At 46.0% G+C, this 13,244-nt stretch overlaps 1 protein-coding gene across 1 annotated transcript in view; it reads left to right on the plus strand.

The window, feature by feature from the left end:
* The window catches only part of SEPTIN7 (septin 7), a 184,367-nt gene that overhangs the window by 76,568 nt on the left and 94,555 nt on the right, over window positions 1–13,244 (plus strand). Inside the window, exon 3 of the mRNA XM_068236394.1 lies at window positions 11,282–11,382. Within this exon, the coding sequence (XP_068092495.1) occupies window positions 11,282–11,382 (101 nt within the window). The remainder of the gene's footprint in view (window positions 1–11,281; window positions 11,383–13,244) is intronic.

Consider the following 13,244-nt stretch of genomic DNA (forward strand, 5'->3'; position numbering starts at 1 on the left):
AACCTCTGTAAAGGCTTGTTTTTATTTTATGAAAATGAAAACTGAAACTTGGATTTTTGCCATTAAGAAATATCGCTTTTTATTTTTCATTTTTCAGTAGTTACTTTGTTCGTCCCAGCATGCCTTGGAAATGTGTTGACTTCAAATGCAGTGACTCTGCTCTTTAAGAGCCCTGTACTTCACTACATAACATGTTTTTATTGCCGATACTATATTCTTGCCTTGTTACTGCTTCCCTCCTTCTCTTCAGTGGAGCATATTTGGACCCACAAATAGACATTTAAAATGGATTGAAGTGACCTGCCTTAAGGAGTGCATGGGAAAGCAGCCACTCAGAGTAGGTCTGCTGAGAAAAATTTGAAATTCCGGGACTCAAGCAAATTTGTTTTTCTATGAGCCACTTGGGAATTCTGGCTAGGGCAGATGATAGGATACAGTTGGAATTCTTAATGTGAACTGCACTGCTTTACAGTTGAGTTTCTTGGATTAATTCCAGATGTTTTACTGTATGTCCTTGACCATGTATGGAAACAGAATGCTATAGGCTACAGTATTTAAACTAAATGTGAGAGCTCTCGAGAAAGCATGTCCTGCAGCTTCTTGCTCTGCACATTCTGTAAATTAGTTTGATGGGTTACATATGTGCATGGCTTAGTGCGCTATGATATAAAGCAATATGCTTTTTCTTTCGAGGCAGGAAACCTATCTTAGGAACTAGGTAGACATTTGGTCTGTATATATACATTTTTTTTTGTCAATTTGCAAAACTGTAGAAAATATTTCAAACTTACTTTTGTCATATGGGTACATTCCTTGCCACCCAATCATAAAATTGAGGTTCAACTTAACATAGGGAATAAAACTGGAAAAGGCAATTGAGGTATTCTAAGAAAAAGGGAAGTTTCTGAACTTGCCACTGGATAGACTGGACTCAAAATGATTTACTTAGTGGTACAACAGTCCATATAAACATCTGTCCAGGGCTGCAGAGAGTCGTCTGTAGCAAATAACACAGGTGCTCCTCACCTTGAGCTAGGACACAAAGGGGGTGTAGCACATAAAACAGCAAAATTAGTAAGCCCTCTGCACACTCGCATGCAAATTCATTCATGCACATACAATCATGCAGGAATTAATGCTATCCCTACAGCCAAGTTAAAGGCAAGGGTCTGCACTACGAGACCTTGACTATGCAACAGACACTAGGCGGTGTGACTACTCAAGAGACTATTCTTGTAACGTAGCTCTAGGGATAACATTCTTTTCCTGCAGTGGCAGTAGTTTGGAGAGGGCCTTTGACAATTTCAGTAGAACAGTACCCTAGCATACAGTATACCAATACCAGTATTGTATGCAAGTAACCTCTCTAAAGAAATAGTCTGGTTTCTGGAATGGAAAAATTTGACTTGCCTTATCAAAGCCCAGACCCGAACTCCATCAGATTTGATATGATAATAAAATGACAACAGTGAGCCTTGATGCCACTCTGCAATAATGTTTGACCTTGCTGATTCTTTTGCATATGAATGGAAAATTCTCCCTGCAGTCATTCCCAGAAAAGAGGAGGCTGGTGTAGCAAGTGGGTTAACAGCTTATATTAATGTCTATAACTTTGTTTCTTAAATAAACCTCAGCACCTGTGTTCCCAACAATGAAAAACTGGACTTCCTGCAGCACTATTTGTGCCAACTGATTTATGTAGTTACAACAAAGTCCCAAGCATCCGGCAGGGCTTGCCTGATGCTGGGTATGTGTGTATGCCAGTAACCAGCACTAAATAACACTCTAAGGCCACCTGCACACTGTACATCCAATTTGCAATTCCAATTTTTCCCTGGATGCTATTAAAACAAAAAGAAAAACTCAGCATGCAGTACTGATTAAAAATCGGAATGGCATGTAAAATAGATTAAAATTCGTAAATTGGAATCTGAATCACATGTAGTGTGCAAGAGGCCTAAACTAGATGGTGTCGTTTCTGAAGAAACCACATGATGTTGGCTTTGTGTCTAATTGGCTAATGTGTCTCCGCCCACCTTGCCTTTCTTATGTTGGCTTCTTCAAAGCCAACATAATAACACACTGTAAATGCTCTTGTAATGTGAACGAGCCCTAACTATCAATCCCCCATTTGCAACTGAACCCATTCAGCGATCACTCCAGCCAGCTTCCAACTTAGAAACATGCTCATTATTACCACTCTGCTCCCACAAACTCCACTAACCTCAGTGCAGTCATATATATGCCGATAAAGTGTCTGTCTATACCCAAATCTTAAGGTGCCCATACATCTATCGATGTATAGGCAGATCGACCAAGAGACAGATACTTTCTCTCTCTCTGCGTTATAGCAAGTGGGGCGCATGTATGATGTCACACGCATCCCACATGCTATATGCTGGTAGTCACATGGAACAAATGCGGACATATAGCACACTATCAGGCGGCTTGACAGGTAAAGTATTTGAATGCACTTGAATGTGGACACATTACATTGACTGGGGGCTCTGTCACGTTTAATGATCATATCGCAAGCTGTTGCAGCAGAGCACTCGATTTACAGCAAGACCGATCGCTATATTCAACCAATTTAAGTCCAACATCCGTCAAATTGTTGTTAAGGCTTGCTTGTTGCTGCATTGATTTTCATCCTATTTTATAATTGTCAAATCAGATTCTTGATCGGCCGTAAAGTCGTATGATGTATGGCCACCTTTATGGTGGCCATACATGGTACAATAAAAACGTTCGATTATCCCGTTTATTCGATCTAAATGAAAGTTGAAAATATTTTATTTTTTTTTCGATCAAGAAATTTGCATGATTATCCCGTTTTTGCAAGAAAAATCAAATCGGACATGCTGGAAAAATCTTTATATTCGATCTAACGGAATAATCGAACTAAATTATCTAATCGAAAAAAAATGAAAAATTGTACCATGTATGGCCACCATAAGTCTGTCTTTTTTTTTTTTTTATCTGCAGCCTGGCCCACTATCTCGTGCTGTGCATGTTTTCCTCAATCTCCCTTTTCCTGTGGCACTTCTTTCTCTCTCTCTCTCTCTGTCTCTCTGTCTCTCTCTCTCTCTCTCTCTCTCTCTCTCTCTCTCTCTCTCTCTCTCTCTCTCTCTCTCTCTCTCTCTCTCTCTCTCTCTCTCTCTCTCTCTCTCAAATTAAAAAATAATAATTTTCTCTGTTCAATGTTGCAGTGACAGTTTGTTTTCCTCCACCATTTGAAATTTAAAATCTTGTACTACCATGTGTTTGTGCCACATGTCCAACAATGCAGAAGCCTTGCAGTATCAGACACACCGCTCCTTCATTTATGTGACTGCTTAGAGTTCTTGTTAGCTGGTAGCATGTATGCTGTTTGGTTCCACTCAATCGTAAGAAGCTCTTCATTTAAGAGGCTAAACAAGCAGGCTTTTCAACACCCTATGGCACTTCTACATTTGACACTATCTCAGGACGAAGACTAGGACCTGAGATATAAATACATAACATTCTTGCTAGCGATAGTCATGTCTAGGAGAACTAATGGAGAAGCATGTGATTTGTTTGATCAGCTGATAGATTTGCAGAGCTCTGATTTGCTGTGATCACATCCTGCTTTAGGAGAGCTAGTTTGGCGGGTCAGGAGCGGCGGCAGATCGACATCCCATAGCGTTGCACTGTCAGTGGCGTAGCTTAACCACTTGCCGACCAGGGCTGTATTGGCTGATCTGTGCTGCGTGGGCTCTCCAGCCCGCAGCACAGATCAGTATTATGCCAGGGCGATCAGACTTCCCCCCCCCCCCCCTTTTTTTTCCCCACTAGGGGGATGTCCTGCCGGTGGGGTCTGATCGCCGCCGGCCATCTGCGTTTTGCGGGGGGGGGGGCTCTTCAAAGCCCCCCTCCGCAGCCATTTCCGCCCTCTGTCTCCTCACCTCCCTCCCTCCCTCTCTCCGTAATGCGCAGGACGGAGTTCCGTCCTGCACATTGAAGGATAGGCTTCCGCCTATCAGATGCCGGCGATCCCCGGCCACTCAGAGGCCGGGGATCGCCAATCTGCCTTACGGCGCTGCTGCGCAGCAGCGCCGTATGATGTAAACAGCGGGGATTTCTTCCCTGCGTGTTTACATTTTGCCGGCGAGCCGCGATCGGCGGCTCTCCGGCTGTTCACGGAGACACCCTCCGTGAACTGACATGGATAGGCCGCTCGATCGAGCGGCCGTTTCCGTGGTAACCCGCAGACGACCAGTTTACACCGATCGGCGTTAGCTGGTCGTCAAGAGGTTAAGAGTCATGGGCCCCGATGTAAGTTTTACATTGGGGCCCCCAAGCACTTTATACATAACAATTGATGAGGCACACCAAAACCTGGGACAGCTAGTGTAAAAGGTGCAAGAAAGAGATGGGGAACAATTTGTTAATGATTACTACCATTTAAAACCTCTATGGAAGTGATAATTACCAGCACAGAACCAAGTGAGAGCTAATACTGTGGTTAAGGGAGGACCCCTCGGGGACCCTCTAGCCCAAGGGCCCAAATGCGTTCGCAACCTCTGCACCCCCTATTGCTACACCACTGTGCACTGTATTGAACAATGCTGCGCTGTGGTTAGATTTCATGCTTAAATATATTAAAATCTACGTGCAGTGTGTGGAGGGATTCAATCAGATGGATCAATCTCTGATCAAATTACACGGGTCTGCAAAACATTTTTTCCCGATAGCTGTTATGGTCATTTCATGTAATCTTAGTTTTTTGATGTGCTGAATCCGAAAATGATCACAAACCACACTGGTCCTTTCTATCCTGGTTTATTGTCCTTCATATTAACATTTGAAAATAAGAAATCTAATTTAAAGGTTGGGAGAGTCAAAATTGTATTTAGAGTTCATTAACCACTTCGGGACCAGCAGCCTCTGCCCCCTTAAGGACCAGAGGCTGCTGGTACACTAAAACGCGCATACCGACAAATCGCCGCAATAATCCGTCGCTCCCGCCGGTCACGCCGCTCTGTCCCCGCCGCAGGCTGCTCTCTCTGCCGTCTCTGACGGCAGAGCTCTGTGCGCCGGTCAGGAGCCGCTTTCGTTGGCTCCTGACCCTGTCACTCAATGTAAGCCAATGGGAACGACTTACAGGAATGACAGGGCCAGGTGCCAATGAAAACTGCTCCTGCCCGGCTCACAGTGCTCTGCCGTCATAGAGGCGGCAGGGCAGCACATTGCGGCGGGGGCAGAGTGGCGGGAACTGGCGGGGGCGCGCGGTGAATGGGATGTAGAGCTTACGTTCGGTAAGAACCGCAGCGCCACCCGCCCGACGTAGGTTTAAACTGCGTCGGTCCGAAAGTAGTTAACCACTTGGCGGTATGGAGAAGCTGAGCTCGTCCAGCAAAAACTTTTAAAAAACGTTCATGACAAGCTGAGCTCGTCCATGCCGACAGGGAGATTTCCTGTTTCTCTGCCCCGCCGGCTACATTTTTTTTTTTCTCATCAGAGGGATTCCCCAGGATGGCTGGATGCCTGTCTGCATGCTGTGAGTAGCAATCTGTGCTACCCCGGCGTGCAGAACAAGCATCCAGCCACTCTAGGGAATCCCTGGGCAGTGGATGGCGGGCAGAGAATGTGTGCACGGGGGTTCCCCCTTCTATGCGGCTGTGCCTGTGGGGGATCCCCCTCGGTCGGGGGGGGGGAATCTCCCTTCTATGCGCCGGCTGTGCAGGCAGGGGGGTCCCCCTTCTGTGTGCCGTGTGGGTGGCCCTCCCTCCCCTCCCTCCCGATCTCGCCCCCGTCTCAGCCCGTTGAGTAAATAGATCTACTCACCCGAGGGCTCTCCAGCGACGGCTGCGGCGCACACCCTCCTCCATCTCCGAAGTCCCGATCTCTGAACATTTACATCACGAGGCTTGGTGACGCCACCAAGTCTCCTAATGTAACTGTACAGAGAACGAGGCTTAATCTCCATGCTCCCCTCCAGTGACTGACTAAGCATTACCTTGTACTCATACTGTGCTGCATGATCTGATCTTTCTTGTATTCAGGTATTGTCATTTTGCTGTATGTCACCCCTAAATATTGTATGTATCCCTATTTATTGTCCAGCGCTGCGTAATATGTTGGCGCTTTATAAATAAATAAATAATAAATAAGTGCTGTTGGAGCCGTCGCTGGAGAACCCTCAGGTGAGTAGATCTACGGGCTGAGACTTTAGGATTGGGAGGAGGGGACATTTGGCTACCTATAAATCTGGCTAAACACCTGGCTCACTATATACCTGGCTGCACAACTGGCTAACTATACCTGGTTGCACATTTGGCTAACTATACATCTGGCTTTAAATCTGGCTATACATCTGGGTCTTGTGCTCAATCTACACGGAGCGATCCGGCGGCTCGATTAGCCGCCGGATCGACTCTTCCGCATCCCTGCGTGTACCTGCTCATCCGCGCGTGCATCGGATTCGATACCCGCTCGTCACCGCCGACGCCGCTTATCTTCCACTCGATTCCCCGCTATTGTCCGCTCGCGGGGAACGAGGGGGGAATCTGCCGCAGCGAGATCGGACCTGTCGGATCTTATGGCTCGATTGATAAGATACATTGGCACGTGTAAACCCAGCTTTATACTCACCATTGGCATGCTGATTCCTCGTCTCGTACCTCTGCTAGCTTCCCCAGTACCTTCTTCCATGTCCCTTGGCGGATTTTGCTTCTCCCTCGGCGATCACATGTCCCCTGTCAATCGGTGTTGATGACACCAGGGTCACACAACACTTGTCAACACAACACTTTTTTTTTTTATTATTGAATTCAATACAATAACCTGTATTTAATTATATATAAAAAAAAAATTGTAAAAAAAAAAATGGTTGAAAATTATTGGAAATTAATTGAAACTTTTTGCACGCAAATCCTGGGGAAATTGAACTCCAGGGTGGTTAAACACATATTTCTGTAGATAAAATACATATATTTACATAGATCTGTGCATGAGTCCTGAAAGAGGGACAAATAGGGAAGACAAAGGGACAGGGTTCCCAAAGAGGTACTGTCCCTCCAAAAGAGGGACAGTTGGGAGCTATGAAGGTAGTCAAGGTGGGACTGGAGGAAATGCACTTTCAAACTCATCGGGCAACCTAAAGCTTGAAATGCTTTCTTTTTGTAGTGAGGATCTTTGTTATTGCCTAAACATTTCTGCTGAACGGGGCGCCGATGAGAGACAGATTAGGGGGCGCCAGGCCAGACGTGTATCTGCAGCCATGCACATAGGGCTGCTGCTATAGGCGCCCATTGTGACTCCTCTCCCAGGGGCGCATCATCCCTCCCTCCCAACCAAACCGGCAGGCAGCGGCAATACAGTACAGTACTAGGAGGGAGAGGAGTCTGTCCAGACTCCCGTCCACCTCCCTGCTGCCAGCTTCTGTCGTTGCCCCAGCAACGCTGCTCTCATCGCTCTCCTGATTGGCTGCATGGAGTTGTGCCTGTGCCGCTGGGGCTTATGGGGCTGGAAGGAGAGGAATGTGTGTCTGTAGCTGTCATGCGGTGACACAGGGAGCAGAAGGGAGTGAAGTGAACTACTCAAGTGAAGTTTCCTGCGCTGAACGAGTGAGTGGACACACTGTGCTGAAGGCAGCAGGCAGGGAGGGACTGAGATCATCAGGCTGGTATTTGTTCTTATTAGGAGGATCTCCTGTAGCAGCATTTATAAAAGCAAATGACCTGTGAATTCTCTCACCTGCATCTCTGTACTGTGAGCCTTAGGAAAGCTGCTATATAAGCATTGTCAGTTTTACAGCCTACCCTGTCCATACATTGCTCTTCTCAGGCTCACAGTACACAGCAGGTCAGAAGATTCACAGGTCCTTTGCTTTTATCAGCCCTGCTGCAGGAGATCATCCTGATAAGAGCACTGACCAGCAATGACTAGATAAGGAAGTAGATGCTGGGGTAGGGGGAGGGTATTGAACATTCTAATGCTGAATACACACGTTGAGATTTTCTGTTCGATTCCCGGGATCGAACGGATCAAATCGATTATTTCCAACATGCTCGATTCAGATTTCGATCGTTTCTGCCGTCGATTTGCATGTTAAGTATGCTAAATCGACGGCAGAAACAATCAAAATCCGTATCGAGCATGTTGGAAAAATCGATTTGATCCGTTCGATCCCGGGAATCGAACGGGAAATCTCAACGTGTGTATTCAGCATTAGGTCAACTCACAGCTCCTCAATCCAAGTCACAGGCTGAATACTCAACCGGAACAACTAGGAAGATGTATCCAACGGAGTCCCCGACGACAAGCGTTCCCCAATCCACCTTCCTGCGGGCAAAGTCGTCAGGAATCTTAAAGAGACACTATAACTTAAATAAATCCCTCTGGGAGTACTTACCTCTGGAGGGGGAAGCCTCTGGATCCTAATGAGGCTTCCCCTATCCTCCTCTCTCCCTCTGTTCTAGTGCTGGCTCCCCTGAAACCCCTGTGTCGGCTGTGGTGCAGGTGCAGTACTGCCTGCAATATTTACCTTCCCCTGCTCCCAGAGCTGGGACAAGGTCCTCCAGCACCCAAGGCTGAGACACCAAAGTGCGCCCCTCCATCCTTCCCACCCCAGCCATCACACACTGATTGCTAGTACACTAAGAGGCACCCCAGGGCCCCCAGCCCGCCAACACCTTAATTTCTAGTTATCTGGCTTGCAGTAATTGCCATGTACCCCATTATCTTATTTATATCTGCTTCAAACACAATAGGGGAATGATAGCTGAGTGAGTTGTGCACCCCCTCTTACACTGCGCCCTGAGGCTGATGCCTCTCTGCCTCGGCCCCACCCTGCACCCCCTCCTACACTACGCCCTGAGGCTGGAGCCTCTCTCGCCTCTGCCTTGGCCCGGCCCTGCCTGCTTGCCTGCTCCAGTGCAGGCGCAGCAGTGGTTTTCTGATGTGCTCAAAGGAAATAGCCAAGCCCAATAAGGTCTAAGCAACTGGGGGGGGGGGGGCGCAATTTTAGTGTTTGCCATAGGCGCTATATTACCCAGATACGCCCCTGCGCCAGGCAGAAGGAGAAGGATGTGACGTCACATCACTGCTAGGAGCCGGTGACGCGCGGACGCGGTGCAGCGAGAGGCAGGAGGAGCTGTGCGCACCAGCGCGATCACCGGCTTCAGTTCCTACTTCCTAGCTAGATCCTTCTGGGCGGCGGGCGCTCCTGCGTGTTGACGTCACGTGACAGGAGCGGCCGCGGCTGGGATCTGCTGGCTGTGATTTCTCCTCTGGATTGTCCCCGCAGCTGGATGCCATGATGGAGGCAGTGCATAAGGAGTGCGGGGCGCTGGGGGGGCTCTTCCAGGCCATCATCAATGATATTAAGGTAAGAGGGGGGCGCCTCCTGCTGATCAATACATCCATCCTGCAGGATCTGCCAGGCTGCTGCTATGTGGGGCACTGATGGGGTGTGTGCAGGGATGGATGGCACTGATGGGCTGCTGCTGTGGGGGGCACTGATGGGCTGCAGGGATGGATGGCACTGTGGTGGGCTGCAGGGATGGACTATATGCATACTATGGTAATGGACTCTATGGATGGCACAGTGATGAGCTACATGGTTGGCACTGTGGTGGGCTACATGCATTGTACATGGTACAGAGATGGTATAGTAAAAAAAATTTTTGAAAAAAAATAAAAATGGTGAGTTGGTTTTAAGAACCCTTTGACATGATTTCACTTAGCAGCTCTGATTTTGGGGAAGGGGGGGGGGGAGGGGGTGGGGGGCATATTTTTTGACTCTCGAACTGGGTGAAATTTAGCCTAGAAACTGCCCTGATCCCAAAAATGTAAATATTTGAAGACTGTTTTGCATATTGTGGCAAAACGTGACGTCTAGGAGTTTTTTTTTTTTCAAAATGCATGGAAATTTGATGAAAAGAATCCAACAGCTTTTTAGTCGCCGACTAGTGTTATATGATGAGAATAATAGTTTGTAACCAGAGCATTGTATAGAAGGCCCTTTTCCTCCACTATATTTTCCACTAGTTCTGATTAGATCTAGTCGGAACTGGAAGGAATTGTTGTTAAAAGAGAATTTATGAAAGGAATGGACAGTGAGGTAAGAATGTAATATTAATTTGCAGATACATCATGTATTTAAATAATTTTACTCAGTTCAGGTTCACTAGCTAGCTGTACGCAGGTCATTTTTTGCCATCAACTAACAGACTAATATGTTGTGAATGAAACTGAAATATTAATTGCATTATAAGATGATCAGTCAGAGAAGTGATCAGTATCACCTAGCAGATTTTAAAATAGTCTATCAAGCAGGATGAAACATTTCAGTTGATTGGTTGAGAGTTGGCAGCTGTTTGTCAAATTTTATCTGATAATGGATAATTTACCTCCTTAGCGGTAACCCCGTGCTGGACACGGGGTAAGCCACCGTGGAGGATATCTCAGCCCCTCGTGGGGCGATTTTCAATCTGTAAACTGCCGTACACGCAGCTAGCACTTTGTCAGCCGCGCGTACAGCCTGATCGGCGCTGCCGTGCGGCGATGAGCCACACGCAGCGGCGGAAAAGGGCCCCCACGCCAGAGCCCTGCGCAGCCCAGACCAATCACTCCCGGGCAGCGCAAAGGGCTGGATCGGATGCTCCTGACGTCGGCTGACGACCATGACGTCATTCCAATCGTAGCCATGGCGACAGGAGAAGCCAAACAGGAGATTGCGTTCTATACGCAATCTCCTGTTTGCTGTTGTTGCCGGCGGCGATCGGACTAGAGGGACATATGCGCCCTCTAGTGGTGTTTCATGTAGCTACCACTCAGGTAGCTACATGAAACAAAAACAAAAATGACAAAAAAATTGCAATGCAGCCTCCTTGGCAAAAAACAATGTACCGCCAAGGAGGTTAACTGCTATGGGTGGTTGCACCCCAGAGTCTTTAAATTAACAGGATCGATCTGTGCATAGACCTGCGTCCAGATGCTCTTCCTGCACAAGTGTCTTAACTGCCCTGGCTGTGTACAGAGCATGAGCGCGCCATACGCAGCCATAGCAGTTAAGGCACACAGTTTTTCACTGGCCTGAGGAAGTGGAAGCACCCGCGAAACGCGTTGTCAGTTTTATGTATATATATATATATAATATAATATAGAAATGAGGATTTATTTTGCAGCCTTTGTTCCTGCAAACTAAAAGTGAACTTGACAATGCATTTTTGATCACTTTAAACTGTTTCTGTGTTGCATTGAGTTTATCAGACTTTTTCAACATTACTGATTCTACTCTATTTTTAAATTCTAGGTTGAGCAGTCAAAAGTGCTAATTAAAGAAGGTGGAGTTCAGCTGCTTCTCACAATAGTAGACACCCCTGGCTTTGGAGATGCGGTGGATAATAGCAACTGGTAATGGTTTTACCTTTATTTTCAAAGAATTTGTTTGAGTACAATGCTTTCTTCTGGATTAATGGTATTGAAAGCTGCATGATGAAAATGTATAATTTAACCACCTTATGACTGCCTAATGCCGTTTTGCAGCTGCAAGGTGGCTCCACCAGGACCGCCTAATGCCGATTAGTGTCAAGTCCTGGGCGAGTGTATTGCAGGGGATCTCGCAGCCCCGCTTGAATAATGAACTGGAGCGGCGATCGTTTCCAGCAGACTGTTAGATGGCAAAACTTCAGTTTATTTACATTGTACAGTGCTGCATTCTCCTGCAGCACTGTAGGGGGACAGCTGTCACTGAGCTGTCCCCTTGATTGGCTCAAAGAATATTGCCTCTCATAGGCCTATGAGAGCCGATCACACTGACTCCCCTGGGGGGGAGGAAGGATGCTGGATAGGGAAAATTAAATAATTTTTTTTAATTACAAAATAAAATTAATTTATTAAAAATAATAATAAACAAATGTCGCAGCAGCAATCAGATGCCACCAACAGGAAAGCTCTGGTGGTGGCAAGAAAAGGGGGCAAAATTCATTTATGTGCTAAGTTGTATGGCCCTGCAGTGAGCTGTTAAAGCTGCAGTGGCCTAAATTAAAAAAAAAAAATGCCCTGGTTACTAGGGTGGTGTAAGCCTATGGTCCTTAACTGCTTAGTGTGTGCGTGTGCGTGCGTGTGCGTGTGTGTGTGTTGTTGTTTTTTTAAACCACTTTAGTTTTACCTAATACTTTCAGAAATGCGGTATAAGGGACTATCCGTGCAGGGTTTAATATTTGATTGCTCTCGAGCACAGAAACCATTTCTATGTGCATCTGTGCATGTTTTGGTAATGAAGACCTGAGTTGGTGAAATGGATGATTTGAGCTTATAAACAAAATTTGCTGACGAGAAATAGTGGAAGGTGGTGCAGATATCGATTGAGGGGGAAACGTTAGCAGCAGATATTGTGGTGAAGCTATTGGCAGGTAGAGGGAAAGTTTAGTTTGAGAAGGTTATGTAAATTGATAGTAGACTATCAGTAAAATTGCCAATATTCTGCTATTTGTATTAGCTGGTGGCCAGTAGTAAAATATCAGTAATTTTATCAATATTCTGCTAACGCACCCGGTGTTCAAATTTGCGGATGCCCTTTTTCAGCATACGCACCAGTTTCTGTAGTTTTGAAACTGAATTGTTGTCCCATCTTGGCTTGAGGATTTCAGATGCTCAAGGTCTCCTTTGTGGAATTTATAATACACCAAATGTTTTTACTGGGTGACAGGTCTGGAATGCAGACAAGCCAGTTTAAAACCCAAACTATTTATAAACTAAGACATGCTTTTATAATACATGTGTAATGCAATTTTGCATTGTGTTGCTAAATTAAACAATCTGTTCCCTTAAAAAAGCAATGTACAGATGATGGCATTTGTTGCTCTAAATGTGCCTACTAATTATACAGTCTTGATTGTAAAATCCTACCACTTTCCAAGTAATATGAGGGACTACCTAAAGTATTTATCCAAATTATATTCACTCAGTTTACCCTTCTGCTGCATAAATATGGTTAAATTGAATAATCCCGTTTGTATTATTTATGGTCACCTCAAAACCTGTATTTATTGTTCATAATTAACGTTGTCTTCCCAGTTGAGAAATCTGCCCATGCCATGTGGACCAATGTACCCACATACTGTCATGGATGCTAGCTCATAATCTAATCCCCACTATAGGCATACAGTATGTCTATGTATGTATGTATTGTCTTTAGTTAGCTTGGGTCCAAAGAAGCTGGCAGCATTTATCATGTTTATTAAAGAGCTGCTAATAAGGGATGGAAGAATAGA

This window comes from Hyperolius riggenbachi, chromosome 5, assembly GCF_040937935.1.
Source record: "Hyperolius riggenbachi isolate aHypRig1 chromosome 5, aHypRig1.pri, whole genome shotgun sequence".
Taxonomy (NCBI): Eukaryota; Metazoa; Chordata; class Amphibia; order Anura; family Hyperoliidae; genus Hyperolius; species Hyperolius riggenbachi.